We start from the raw sequence: 15,028 nt of genomic DNA, 5'->3' as shown, positions 1-15,028 counted from the left end.
ATGACGTGCGGCTCAGGCGGCTGGGGGGATGGCATTGATGGCACTGCTTGCCGGAGCTCTTCACGTATAACATCCGAGATGCCTCCAACACGCGGGTGTTGCTCGAGAAAGGGCAGCTTTTGCAGTTCTTCACGTACGATGCTTCGGACAAGCTCGCGAAGGGCGCTACTCTCGTTGCCGTTCACCGGCAAGCGGAAGTCCACAGCAGTGATGTTCGCAGAACGATCAAATTGCACGAATCGCTGTTGTAGGGCACGCTCCATACTTGTCGCCTCCTTCTTAAAATCAGCCACAGTACATGGAGGGTCACGTACAAGGCCGACAAAAATCTGTTCTTTAACGCCACGCATAAGATGGCGCACCTTCTTTGCCGTAATGCCGCAACGCATTACTCGCGCCGCCTAGTAGTCGCCATGGTTCGCGGTAAGGAAAGAAGGGGACTACACTCGGGAGCTAAGCCTCTCAAGCGGCGGCTGGCCTTGTGCACAGGTGTGTCCACAGTGTGTAGCGGGGCTTCGGAGGCACCCAAAAGCTCTTCGGACATGGGATGTACCCAGCACCTCCCCCAAAATGTCACAAAAGCAGGTAGGCAGGTTTGTATTTGCCACAACGTCCAAGCGCCGGCGGAAACGGCCCGGCCGGCTAACCGACTAGCGAGCGAGCTCACGGGCGAAGAAGATCGCGCGCCAGCCTCCTGAGCGCGACTACTAGGCGGCGCCAGTAATGCGTTGCGGCAATATAGTACTCTCGATGCTATTGCCTCCACTGCACCCTCGAGCTTCGCATGTTTGTTATCAGGCTTGCGCTGTCAAAGCTTGCGGTCTATGTGGCGCTTCCGTTGCATACGTTCATCGTCTTTCGCCCCCGCTGTGGAGTCACACTGCTAGCTCCCGTTCATGTAGCACAGGATTCTGAAAGCACCGTCGCATCCGTTTGGCAGCCGCCGCACGCTCCTTCCTCGCGACGTAGTTCTCGTTGTTTTCGTGAGGCATCCGGACGCGCGAAAGATGGGCGGCGGATTGGCTACACCGGTCACTCTCTGCCCGCTCACCGGTTCCTTGTGGCTGGGATTGGCTCCAAGCGTGCCCTGAGTGGCTCTGAGTATGCTCCGGGCAGCTTTGAATGATGACGTTTTTGACGTCACCCCTCAAGACCATCTGCAATTTCAGATGTAGGCCTTTTCTAATAAACGATAATAGCTTTCGTGTCCATATGCTCTCTTAGGATACATTTTCGCAGTCTGCTTCTTGAAGATACAATTTTATGCCATTCGCCTTTAAGTGTGTCATATTTTATGAAACTATGTGGTGGTGTGATGCCGGAAGGGTTTATCGGGTTCTGGTTTCCTGATGCCGGGGGCTGGTGAGGCCCTGAAGCTGCTCACAATAAGATAATATTTCTGTGGTCGGAACTGCGCAATATTTCGCCTGCTGCCAGTGCTTGGGGAACCCTCTTAGCTGTGATTGTCGTTCGTCTGGTGTTACATTTGTTCTTTTCCGTAATGAAAGGATGAGCCCAATCCATCAAACAGTTCGTTTTGGAACCGGTTCGCTTTGCCACTGCGTCGTTTTGGCTTTAGACATGGGTGGGCGAACTTGGTGGGAGGACGCGTTGAGACCGCAGCCAATCGGTGACGATGCAAGCTCTTTTTCCGTTCTCGAGAGGGTGCGACTCATTTTTTAACTTCGAAGGAAGTTTTGGGATTGCAGAACTTTCGCTGCTGACGTATTGATGCGATCCAGTGAGAGTGCCAACACGCAGAGGCTGCCGTCTTGGTCTGCATAACTCACTCGCCAGCGTGAGCTACTTGAGCTCAAAGAGCTGTGCAGTTGAAGTTGGATTAATTGGTGAGCATGCAATGCAGAAGCGGGACGAGGTGATGCGATGACTAATAAATAATAGGATGGTATGGGTGTCGGGTGTTTAATGCCCCAAAGCGACTCAGACTACGAGGGACGACACAGTGAAGGGCTCCGTAAATTTCGATCACCAGGGGTTCTTCAGCAAGCACTGATATCGCACAGTACACGGGCCTCCAGAATTTCGCCTCCATAGAAATTCGACCACTAGGGCTTGGTAAATATTGCCACGGATGAGCGAAGACGAAGCAGTTGAAGTGCAAACCTAGTGGATGTGGAGGTGGTTGACCGTCATCGTGAACTGACTTGGTGCGTGGCGGGAAACGATCTAGAGTAAAGCTTTCGAATCTGCAATAACTTGGTGAAGGTGCTTGGCACTTTGGTGATGAAGAACGCTCTTCATTTGAAATGGCCTGGAGCTGTGGAGGCCATAGTGACGCTTCATTTTCAGCCTTTTGGGGGGTGCACAGAAGCACTTTAGCTTGCTCCCCAGACATCTGCTTATCAGCTGCAGATGTGGTGGTGGTGCTTCTTTCTGTGCCTTTCAGTTATCTGCTGATAAAAGATCTCCATTCGAGCGCTGAGGTACAGCTCGAAGGTGTCATTATTGCGTCTGAGTGTTCTTCACTGTTGTTGACTATTGCCACTGCATGCACAGCAGTTGAGTCTGCCAATGTTCCTGCCTCCAGGCTGTCTACAAATATATTTTTTCACATTTCCTGGCTGTTTTCAAATGCACTGTTCGCAGTCTTGAAGCTGTCTTCCACTGTGACGTTTGTTGTGGCTTCTAAAGCAGGAGCATTAGAGGCGAATATTTCTCTGCGGAATGCAGTTTACCGTCTTCCACTGTAAGCAGCAGAGTGAAATCAGCTGCACTGAGTAACCGAACTTTGCACCGACAAAACATCAGGGCTGTTAAGTTTAGCCCTTTGTTTAGCTTCTTCGTGATCTCGAAAACAAACCATTACGTGTCTCAGCTACCTTGCCGGCTTAGATGGTGAATACGAGCAACAGAGTTGCATTGTAGGGCGAATTTTTTTGTCGAAGACAGCACAACGAAGCGCGAAATATCTTCGTCTTCACAGGTGGTTTATCTATGTTTGCTTGCCCAGTACTGTCTTAAAGATGAAAGAATTGCTCTTTCTGCCATGCCAACATATTTTCCGGGGAAGTTGTCGAGTCTACAAGAAAAACAGCCCGGGGGGAATTTACGCTAATGTATATCAAATGTTCACCAATAGAACGCTGATTTGAATGAAAAAAGCGTAAAAGTTTTCGAGACGCACTGAGACGGGTTTTTATATCTAGTGACTCATTAGGGATTTCAGCCTGTCCCTCCATAATACTACGGAGCATACTGGTATTGACAAGTCGTTTTCGCAGAAGTTGTGGATTGTCATGTGTTCAGAAAATGCGTCCCGATATCAATGACAAAATGATAGAACAGTAAAAATATAAAAAACGGTGTAATCAGAAGAAGCAAAGCATCCTATCTTAAGCTCGTACTTCTGGCCTTCATTCATGTTCTCGAGTACTATCTTGCACTCCATGGGCAGATCGTAGATGATCTTCTCGAGGATCCTACACTGACATCTGTCCGATGTCTCCGGTCCTTCTCGCTGTGTTCCAACCTTTGTTTCAAATCAGATACGGCGCGCGTGGTGGCAATGCAGGCCTCGTTGAGGGACCTCGATGCATACTCCGCTGCGCGGAGCGGTGAGTGCTGGAACTCTTTTTCAAGGTTTAGCCACGAGATTGCCAGCTGAAGAATGGCGACCTCCTGCCTCAAATTCTCCACTTGTGCGGTAGCCTCCTGGAGTAGAACCTGCCCAGCACGCAACTGGTCCTTGCACGCATCTGCAAGAGTCCAAGCTGGCATTGCTGATCCTGAGAAGTCATTCTCGCGCATCAGAAGCAGCATTCTTAGCCTTAACTGTGGAAACCTCGTCCTGCAGGGCAGTTCAAAAAGCGGTCTTCTCCTACAGCTCCGGCTCGGCTGTTCACTTTTCTGCAAGTGTAGCATTGAATTTTCTCTTGGTGTCTTCAAAATGGCTGGGAAGCTCAGAGTTGCCTCGAGCCATTTCTTGGATGTCTGTTTCGAGGCACTTTGTTTTTGTACCGGCGTCCTGCAAAGCATCCTTCAGTGCCACGTTTTCGGAATAAGGCCCTTCATGCAAGGAAGCTTGCTCACCACACTTTTCTTCCAGTTCACGTGCGGTTTTCTTTTCCTGTTCCAAATGAGCCTCAAGTGCTTTATTTTGTGCAGAGTCTTTCAATGCACTGCCGAAGCCGGCCACATTCCTCAGCCATCTTCTCACTTTGTTCATTCTATGCACCCAACCCGCTTTTAAGCTCTTTGTGAGACTGAGAGCGCAGCCAATTATCTTCCAAGTTGAGCATTTTGCTCGCGAAGATTCGAGGCACTCGAGATTCGAGAACAGCCGTCTTCAAAGCCAGCGCCTGCTTCTCTTCCCACAGCCTGCCAGAAGCCACAGAGAAACTAGCATGCTCTCGTTTGCCCTGCGGTTCCGCGTGCTGTACCAGCTGGTTACCTTTTTCCTGCTCAATTCGGCTGAACATTTCCTGCAACTCCACACCAGAAGAAACAATCTCTACCAGCTTTGATCGTGTGGCAGCGGCGAACTCTTGCAGCTTTGCATCTTCTTCTTGAAACGCTGAGAGTTGAGACGGCAGGGACTGCCCTCTCTAAACTTCTTCGCACAGCTTCGCTGTGCGCTGCTTCGTCGCCTCGTTCAAAGATTGCGAAATTACACGCTCCTCGGACAATGCTTTGTGGTGCCTCTCATTCACGCCGCTATCTCGCACAGCTGGCTCACGTACTCCCCCTTCTCTACTTATGACGAGCTCAAGGCTTCGTTCAGCTCCTCGGTAGACATGAGCAACACTGTTCGAGGCGTCGCAGCTCTAGGACTTTGCATCGAGCATGCATGATCTCTTAGTGTTTACTCACGAGCTCCAGCCTCACATTTTTCGCCTGGATTGCTTGGATGGAAAGCTGAGACTCAGGCTTGGCAGCTGCCATCTTCGACGCTTGCAGATCTGCCTCCAGTCCGGCAACGTGACCCTCTAGTTATGAGCATTGGTGTCCGTCTGGAACTGCGTGTTGACTGCTTCGAGCTCATTCTGTGAAAAGTGAAAAAATTGGAGAAACAGCAGTATTTATACTGGCATGAGGAGAGTAACATCCCAAAGCACAACAAGTCTGCTGTGAGGTGCCCCGTGGTGAAGGGCTCCGGAACAATTCAGACCAGTAGGGGTTTAATATGCATCGCCATCACAGTGTTTGTGTTTTCCTCTATCAAAATGTGTCTGCCGCAGCCTAGATGTTGCCACATCCTAAATGTGTTTGTCACAGCCACGAGGCGGCAATGAACGCTTGGTGCGTTGTTGAGCAGGACGATACGTGTGTTGTCAATGAAGACCAGTCCAATGCTGCCGTCGCATAGCTGGTAGCCCATGGCATACTTGTCGGTGTAGTCCGCCCATTTGCTGATCCAGAAAATTGGCGCGGAGGCAGGGTCCTCCGCCTCGTCGGGCCGATCGAAGCAGGCACACGTTCTAGAGTTTCCAGATGACGAGGCTATTCTCGTTCAGTGATTATTATTTTGGTCGACTCACCTCGTTCGTCGTTTTTTGCCATAAGAGGCGGGCGGTCGGCGATGGTCCTGGCGGTATCAAGAGTGTCAAATCGTGGTGGTATCACCAGGTAGGACGTAGGGAGGCGGGAATGCAGGGGCCCTGCACATAATAAGAGCACTGCAACGAAGAGCTCCATCTTCCTAGCGCGATGGTCGAAATTTCGATTTTGGTGCAGGATCGCAATTAAGAAAAAGAACAAGAAATCAAGAGAACAGTCTATGCCGAGATGACCTTCATGCAGAGATGGCATTGCTATTGGCACAGTCTTGCTACAGAAGAGAACAGCAAGACACCGGTTGTTTTGCTCAAGCGGCGAACACATCCCCGTTTTCCGTGTTACGCGCCTATTATATATTTCTCTTTGGTCTCACTGTTTGCACAGTAATAGCCACAATGGCGCGCCGTTCACTCCTGGTGGCAGGCCCACCCTCAGTATCGCTAGACCCACGGTGCTAAATTTTTGGAATAGGTGTATTTTTTCTAAGTATGTCAGCCTGGCACAAACGTGATAACACGTGGTACCAGCTTGATTGTGAGCTGCTGGTATGTGTATTCCTTTCATCTGAACACACGCATTTTCATATCAGGATAAATATATTTCAAGCATATGAGGTTACGAAGTGATACACGGCATGAGCAGTACTTAACTACCCTCCGATTTCCTCAGAGCAGGTATAGTGACAATCGTTGCGTCGGGGACAAACTACAACACATTCATCGACGTCCCAAGCTACTCCCACCTGTAGCTCCGAAGAGGCGAAAGAGACTCCCTTCCTTTTCGGACCACGTGCTTATTATTTTCAACCTTGCCTTTTTCTACTCACTCGTTATAAGCACTCTATTTCATTCTTCATTTGGTGTTTCATACATTTAATCGCAGTGTTTTATTATATTTCTATGGTGCTCCACATACACCTCCTCTAGTGACATTGCACAGAACCTTCAAGAAGTAATTTTTGGTTGAGGTAGCTTTAGAACACGTTAGACAGAAAGCATCTACCGCCTATTAAGGACGAAACATTTCTCAGAACACCTAAAACCTGTGGTGCCAGAATTAAAGCGCCCTAATATGTACCCGTACATCTACGTTTACGGCAGCAGTGACGCTCACTTCCGCGCAAAATATCCCTGCAATGAGAATGCGCATTAAAATACGCACCGGAGGTAATGAAACCATCCTCCAGGATGTCCTCAATGGTGGGTCTCCTTTTTGGATTGTGCTGAAGGATGCTTAGGATGAGTGCACGGGCTTTGGAGCTCATCGTCGGAGGCATGCTGTATCTGTTCTGCTTTATCCGGGCGTAAGTTTCCTCCACACTCGAGGCCTCGAATGGAGGGTGCCCCACAAGCATCATATACCTGCAGAGGACAGTACCTCAGGGACCAATGACGGCCGTGCACTTCATTTGCAATACCTTACGTGCACTGCATGGTTTTCTTTGGAAGGAAGCACATCAGTGATAGCCCGGAAAACTAGTAAATATAAACACTCTACGCAAGCGTTATTCGCTTAAAATGCAGTGTATCGAAGAAGACAGATTGTGACGTCAGAAATATGAAAATTGTGTCTCTTGAGCGACCCTAGGCGCGCGGTTATAGTTGCTTTTTTACTGCACAGTGACATCCAGTGCAGTCTGTTATAGGAATGGGGCGGTTGCTCTGCTTGTCGCCTGCGAAAGAAAAGCTCTTTCGAGACCATTTTCAGTCACTCTACCATCCGGTCTTCCTGTTCCTGCTTCACATTTTCATTGCACCACTCTTGGTGAGATACTGGAGCATTGCTCCGGCGCGAGGTCGCTAGCAGGAAATAATGCCTAAGACGCCAAGAATCCGAGTGCAAATTGAATATTTTCTACAGTCGCAGCTCGAACAATGCTCTGCCACTCACCTTTGCAGGGAGCTGACGCTTTAGAGTCGGAAGGGCCTGATATTTTTACTTCTGCGCCCGCCGGCATTTGCCGGGAAAACGCGCGAACACCTGTCGACATGCAGTCTGAGTCGTCCAGATACGCTCCTTGTCTTCTCCATCTTCCTTTGTGGTGTGCCACGTGACTCAATCCTTAGGTTGGCCGTGCGACCCGCGAGAACCCATAGTCGTCTTAGCTCCGCCGCAAACGCATGCAGTCATTGCTTTGACCGCTGGGTACAGCTGGTCTGCTGTCGCATAGAGTTGCAGAGCTATATGTTGTACTGAGGTGTGGAGGTTTGTGCAGTTTTTGTAATGCAGCTTTCCGTCTAATAAACACTTGTGCAAACATTAACTACGCCTTCCTTCTATAGAGCGCGGTTACGCGGCAAGTTCTGGCGATGCCTTCAGCTTCCATTGGCTTTAGAATACACGTCATGTGAGCAACGCATATTATCACCGGTGATTATCCTTCAATGACTGCACTAAACTTCTCTACGCAGTAGTTTTCAGTTCTGAGTCACTACAGTTTAGATATTTGTGACATTTTTACAGTCCAAGAAAGACATACTCTTTAGTTACACTCCTTATCCCAATCACATGTCAAACTCAATAAGGTTTTTGTGTACTTAAGCTTTTTTTTAATAGTAAAGTGTTTTTTTTTACTTATATGAACACGCGAAGATGTTCCGAAAGAATATTCGAGAATTTTTTGGCGGAGGGTGAAGCATGATCCCGAAATTTCCTGTGATACTGCCGGTGACAACTGAACTGCAAATCATCTTGCGCAAACAGACATCTAAAAGTACTTGTTCAGAAGTCGATCTCGTTTCAGATTTTTCGTCTGGCTTTCACCGGTGCTGAGCAGTGTTTATAAAGCAGTGGGGAGGCCTCTATGGCGACGTAGAAAACTCACAGGATGCATCCGTTCGATCAGACGTCCACTTTGAAGCTGTGCCCCTTCTTCAACAGTACCTCCGGGGCGATGTAGTTCGGCATTCCGCAAAGAGTCCTCTTGCGCTGGCCCTCATAGTTGACGCGGGTGGCAAGACCAAAGTCTGCCGCCTTCAGCTCCATCTCCTCGTTCAGCAGTAGGTTTCCCAACTTTAGGTCCCTGTGGACGACCCGCTGCTCCCTCAGATATTGGCAGGCGAGTAGAAGGTGATGGATGAAGTACCTTGCCTCGCCCTCTGTAAGCTTGCTCGAGTGACTGGAAAAAGAATTCCGCAAAACAGTTTATCTAGCCCCGCGCAGCGCTCCACTTTAGGCATTCGGCTCTAAATGACTGCCCATTGCAACACCCGAGCTAAAGAGTTATCCAGTGGTACTGAAGTAAGCAGTCGAATTTTCTCACTAGAGTCAAATATTCGCTGCACTGCATTGCATTGACAACTCACGCGAGCATGTGTTATTTTTGACGCAAGAGCGTTATCGAAATCGTTCCGCAGAATATCCCGCGTCGTCAGTGTCGGCGTTGTGAGCTAGAAATCCCCGGAAATAAAACCTCGGTGCGCCACCTAGGTCGTGTGACATGGTAACATCAACACAACCTACCCGCCAGATTGTGAGCAAGCTGACCATCGTGGCAGGTGGCGGCTAAATTAACGACTATAGGTCGCGAGCGGTTGCTCGGGAACAGTAACGTAGTTAGCCGAATCCCCACACGTGGCAGCACCTGCCGTTGCAGGGCAGTGGCACACCGCTTAACCACTGCACCACTTCGCAAGGAGGGGCATGAGGACTCCAAGGGATGTAGAATGTTAAGTCGAGAACGAGCAGTTCCATATATATGGGCATTAACCCATTAACGCTATCGCATCCTATTTTTAAGGCGGAGCTAAGTATCGCCTCCAATTTTTCTTATGGCCTGTTTACTTGCGCCGCTAAATATAAGATTGGTACCAAACTAGACCAAAGGTCTAAAGATTCTATCCGCGAGAAACAAAGGAAGCTGTTCATACCCGCCTGCAGCACAGCTCAAGGACGATGTACACGTTGTGTTCATCCTCCAAGTAGGTGTGTAACCCAATAATATGCTTGTGATTGAGGTTCTTCTGGATTAGGATTTCCTGGGAGATCTGTGGAGAACGAGCATAAGATATGAATCATAAGAGGAGACGCACTACACAAATGCAGGGCGATGACAAGACTTGAAGACAGACATTTTAAAATATAATTGTCTAAGCGCGGACCAAAGGACCAATAACAGTAGCTCGAGGTAGATATTACAACCCCGTTTTGAGGCAGAACGCGTCCGTTCTTTGTGTGTTACTGCCCGAGAAAGAAGGGTCGAAGTGTTTGAGAGCTGCGGGCACAGCAAAGTAATAGTATACAGGCGAAGCAGAAGCCGCTCCTCCGCCTTTGAGAGTCTTTTGCATGGGCGGGGATAAAGGCCGTGGTCAGATTGATAAAGAAAAAACAGTGTTTTTGAAGGAGTAAGCTGGAGTGAATTCGAGTTCCTGATCGTTGGGGTTGGAGGGGAATGTCGGGTGAGAGAGCGCGCGGGCGGCGGCGTCAGCTGCCTCATTTTCCTCAAGGCGCGTGTGAGCAGGAGCCCAAACGATACGCCGGTGAGCGGGGTCCTCGGTGTAGACGCTGTTTTGGAGAATGCGGTAGGCTAGATACGGTACCCAGCCCTGCTCGACGTTCCGACATGCAGACTAGGAGGAACGCCGTAGTGGTCTCCGGAAATTTCGACAAACTGGGGTTCTTAAACGTGCAGTGAGATTGCACAGTGCACGGGCCTCTAGAATTTCGTCTCCAGCGCAATTCGAAGGACTGTACATGAAAAACTAAATCCGACGAATTTTTTTGTGTGTAGGGAGGGGGGGTGGATATGCTTACATAAGTACTGTCAGTTAAAAATGAAATGCGATCAAGAAAATTGAAAGGCCAACTCTAATACACGAACATATCAGGTCCTGGAGAGAAAATAAAAGCAACGTTGATTACCACTTCTGAAAGATAAACTTCTGCTTTCGAACTGAAATTAATCTGCGCTAGAAATAAGCTTCCTGCGGGGAAGATATTCTCATTTCATTCCTTGCTGATTGTACATACGGACCGCAGCACATCGATGTTGCTGTAAAATATTCTACCGTTCTTTACTGCCTTGCCAAAATATGCCTTAACTGTACTGTTATCCTTATTGTATGGGTCATAGGGACACGTCAGTAAATAGATAGTAAATAAGCAATGTAACCCATGCCTTGGTTCGGTTTGATTTATGTGGTTTAAGCGGCTCAGGCTATGAGGGGCACCGTAGTGAAGGACTCAAGAAATTTCGACCACCTGGGGTTCTTTAACATGCACTGATATCGCATAGTGCACGGTTTTCTAGCATTTCGCCTCCATCGAAATGTGACTGCCGTGGCAGGGATCGAACCCTCGTCTTCCGGGTCAGCAGCCGAGCATCATACCCACTCAGCCACAGCACCAAGAGGCATAACGTACTTAATCATGTACACGAACAAGATAAGGAATTATCGCCATATCAAAACAAGAAAGAAAGCTGGCTCAGTACATAATACCAACCTTTGCTTTATACCAAGGTTTCACGAGAAGCGCCTTGGAAACTACCTTGCCCGCGAAAACTTCGTTGTTCTCCTTGTCCACAAACTCGTAGCATTTGCCAAAGCCTCCCTGGAAATTAGAAACAGACTTCTGTAGGATACTTTGTAGTCCACTCATTTAGCGGGAACATTGAAGGTAAGAAAAAGTTTAATGTTGCGTTTGCAGCCACGTTTAAGGAAATAATTTTCTGTCAGAACAGGAATAAGCACGAGCACAGCATTTCACTACTAATCATGGTAGACGTAAGTGTAACGCACATTTTATGCACCTTAGATCTATTGAAGCACTATACCACTCCATCTCTCTACTCAGATAAAAAAGATGTGCTAAATACAATTCCGCGGCAACTGGCTCCGTGGAATTGTTTCCAAACAAGTTTGGAAGGAACTGCCGTCGTATTGTATCAACAGCGAGCATCATAAGGGGAAAAAACTTTGCTGAGGCGCTCAAGCAACAGGTGTCGAAAGAAAAAAATTGGAGGCTTATCAAGGTTAAGCCCTGTGGATGCGAAGCTAGTCCTTAGCGTTTGGAGCATCTTGACCGCATACACGCCCGGCGCAAAGACGCTGGCGCGGTTACGGGCACAGAGACTGACGCGACGGCGGGCGCGCGCCGCCTCATCCCTGGCGTGACGTCACATATCACGTGATGCAGCGATGGTGGCGCCTCCGCCGCGTCGCGCGCGACGGCGCGAACCGAAGCGTGGAGGCCTCCGCCAGGCGACGTCCGACGGCGCGATATGAGGCCCCATCTGCAGCCGGTGTGACGTCATCACGTGACGTCACATCATGTGATGTCACTTCAAGGTCAATGGTGGCCACCGCAGGGAGACGACCGACGGCGCGATATGAGGCCCCATCTGCAGCCGGTGTGACGTCATCACGTGACCTACTTGAAGGTCACTTGAAGGTCAATGGTGACCACCGCCCGGCGTCGCGCGAAGGCCCGAAACCTACATTAATGTGCTTCGCATAATAAAATCCATTGGTAATCCTTCAGCTGGACCGCGGTAGCAGCTCAGCGACACGGGGTGATGTGCAGTACGGGGCTCAAGAAGTAGAATGCGAAGCCCTAAAGCACAGATATCTGCCAAGAAAATGGACTTACTAGAAAAAGACACCAGCAAGCACTATGGCGTCACACAACCTAGTGTAACCACAAACGTGGCACTGCACAGGATTATTGGTCGTTTGCATTCTGGGTGCCGCGAACTAAAAGAGCATGGTCAGTGGTATCGACCACTTCGGTGCAGGTTGTCAGAGTGCTTACTTTTCCGAGGAATTTGCCTCGGACGTACTCCTTCTTGGCTCGAGTGTCGATGATGACGTCCGGAACGTCCTTGTTGGTGTCAGAAGACCTTTCCGGAACTGCGGATGCCATCGTGTGCTAGTGAACCGCTTCTCGCAGTTCAATGCACCAGCGACCACAGGCCAACGGTTTTCGAACACTGGTTCACCGCCTTCCGCGAGCGCTTTTGTCACCGAGGCATCAGGCGCATTCGCCGCCGCGTGCGCTTCAACTTTTTCGAAGCAAACCAGCGACCCTCCTCCCCTTTTCTTTTACTGGGACTATTTTCTGTAGGGTGGTGGATCGGGCTAGTTGGTGCGTATACGGGATTTCAAAAGCGCTGCAATCTGACACGAACACAAGCCGACAGACAAGGATGGCCGCTACTTTCAACTGTTTTATTCAGTGATGCCCTCACGCGTTTCATGCGTGTCCTCAAGACCAGGATGCTAGCGTCAAAAAGAAAACAAGTGACAGGTAACGTGACCTCTTAGCACCAAGCTCCTTCCGACGAACAAAATATTTTACAATACGTTAAGTCATATGAAACCTAAAACCAACACTAAAACACAAGCTCTTTTCTTGATAATGGACCGTGAACCGACGCAGTTTCTCCCAAATTATGTTTCTTCGTTTAATACGGTACTGATCTGAAATGGGGATTACTGCTGAACATTCTAACTTTACTGCAGGAGAAACCCCTGTTTCAAATAAAGCTAAGCTGAGGTATTGCTACCTTTAAAGAGAAATAGCTATTTACCACTGGCAACCAAGGCGGCTGCATAGGCGTGGCATTCGGCTGATGAGTTCGTTAAACTTGCAAGTTCATGAATGAACCCCTTTATTGATCTCCGAATGAGGGGTTAGGGGAATGAGGGTCTTGAGCACGTTGGCTGTGTTCCTTGGTTCAAGAATCCGTTGGCCTCAGCTGCAGCCCTGACCCGTTTCACCAGACAAAACTGCTCTTGCAGGACTGAGCTAGTTAGGAGGACCTCCCACTGCTCTAAACTATGGCTGAGAATTACAGCCGTTAATGGGCTGTCTAAGGTAAAGTCTTGTAGGGAAGCTGTGGCTCCGCCCCGGACACATTTGTTATTGTATTGTAAGGGCCGTATCGTGCTGTACAGTGCTTTGTTTGGGTATGTATATGTGTGTACGCTCCTAAGTCTAGTGGCTTGCTGTCGGCTAAGTTCTTTGCGCGCGGGTGCGTAAACTCTACGTTTAAGCTTCCGCAAGTTTATGGCCTCCACATACGTGTCTGGTGTCTCGAAAGCTTCCGCAATCTTCGCCGTCCTCCTGAACGTGTATCCTCGGACTAAAGCGTCGACTTCGACGTTGCGATCGATCCCTGAGTGCGCAGGGGTCCATAAACTATCTTGCTGGTCGTTCGTGTTTTAACGCCATAGCGTTAAGGAACTCGCGTCGCAGAACATCAGGCCAGTTTCTGTACTTCATTAGCAGGCTTGTCTTTATAATGCCATAGTTGTCTGCGTCCTGTTTAGTCAAGCGGGAATCACATCAGCGGCCTGACATCGCAATAGGGTCAGCAGGCACTGTGGCCACGTTACTTTGCTAAACCATATCTTCTCTGACGCGCGCTAAGCGGTTAGCAAAAACAGATCTATGTCCTCTCCTCTGCGATAGGACATAATAACTTGCTTCAGTTTGAATGACGCGTTCTCCTTCACTAGATGCTACGCTGCCCTCACCACTATTCAGAGCGTGTGCATCCGAAGGTTCGAGGCGCTTCGTCTCAAGATTGTGCTGCTTGCACTTTAATCTTGGCGAGCCTGAGTGGGAGGGAGGATGTCGGCCGCACTTCCTGCCGTGTTTTATAGTGATTTTCTTCGCTAAAAACTTTAGATGGAGGCCGAGCCGGCCGACGAAGGGGTCCCCTTTTCGCTGGCCGTACTGTATTTCTTGGTGGCTTCAGGCCTGTCGGTGGCATCAAAAGTGGCGCATAGCCCGCATAGGATCGCGAACGCGCAGTGCGCTCTGTGCCTCGTTCGCGTGCAGCCGCAAGAGTATTGAACTCAGCGCTTTTTTCGGCATAGCATTATCAGTGGTGCAGTACCTCTGAATGCAGCGTTGCCGCGCTATCTAGCAGGGTGGTTAAGCGACACTGAGCAGTTAATTTTCTAACTGTCACTGTTAGACTCATTATTTATTGACAGGCGTGTAGCCCACGTGAAGTAATACCCATATAAGTTATTAGAATTTCGAAACTGCAGTTACCCTCGACGCTCTCGCCGAACAAATTTTGGCTAAATGGCGCCAAACATATGCGCTTTCGAAAAGCTCGAGAAGACACCTCTCCATTTATTTATTTATTGCAAATAGCTGCAGCGCCCGTAGGCGCTATTGTAGGAGGGGGAGGAGGGGGTGAGGATACATAAAAGAAGAATAGGCCAGAAAAAAGAGAAAGAAAGAAAAATAAAAAAGGCAATTTACAACAAGGCATGACACAGCAAGTAAAAAATGAATGAATATGAAGAAACAACAAGTAATGACAAAAAAAAAGCCAACTCCGCACTCATACATCCAACAGCAACGAGCAGAACATAGGTTCCGAACGGCACTCAACAATTTCATCGGGCAGGCGATTCCAGTCATGAATGGCAGAAGGGAAAAATGCATTTTGATAAGTGTTAGTTTTTCATTTTATTTCACTAATCTTCCATCCGTGGTCAAATCTAATTGACCTGAAATGCTGTGGAAGAGAATAATTTTCTTTATCTATTTT

General features: G+C 48.9%; 1 protein-coding gene across 1 annotated transcript; it reads right to left on the bottom strand.

The window, feature by feature from the left end:
• Positions 1-8,358: 8,358 nt before the first annotated feature.
• Positions 8,359-12,378, bottom strand: LOC149354340 (serine/threonine-protein kinase PLK1-like). The gene is made up of 4 exons (XM_089575965.1): positions 12,268-12,378; positions 10,960-11,067; positions 9,391-9,503; positions 8,359-8,635 (listed from the first exon to the last, which is right to left on the bottom strand). The coding sequence occupies exons 1-4, from the start codon at positions 12,376-12,378 to the stop codon at positions 8,359-8,361; spliced, it is 609 nt and encodes a 202-aa protein (XP_089432091.1).
• Positions 12,379-15,028: the final 2,650 nt, after the last annotated feature.

The sequence above is a fragment of the Amblyomma mixtum genome, chromosome 3, assembly GCF_055824585.1.
Source record: "Amblyomma mixtum isolate Tamu chromosome 3, ASM5582458v1, whole genome shotgun sequence".
Taxonomy (NCBI): Eukaryota; Metazoa; Arthropoda; class Arachnida; order Ixodida; family Ixodidae; genus Amblyomma; species Amblyomma mixtum.
The sequence above is the reverse complement of the archived record's forward strand: the minus strand, read 5'-3'. Positions and strand labels throughout refer to the sequence as shown.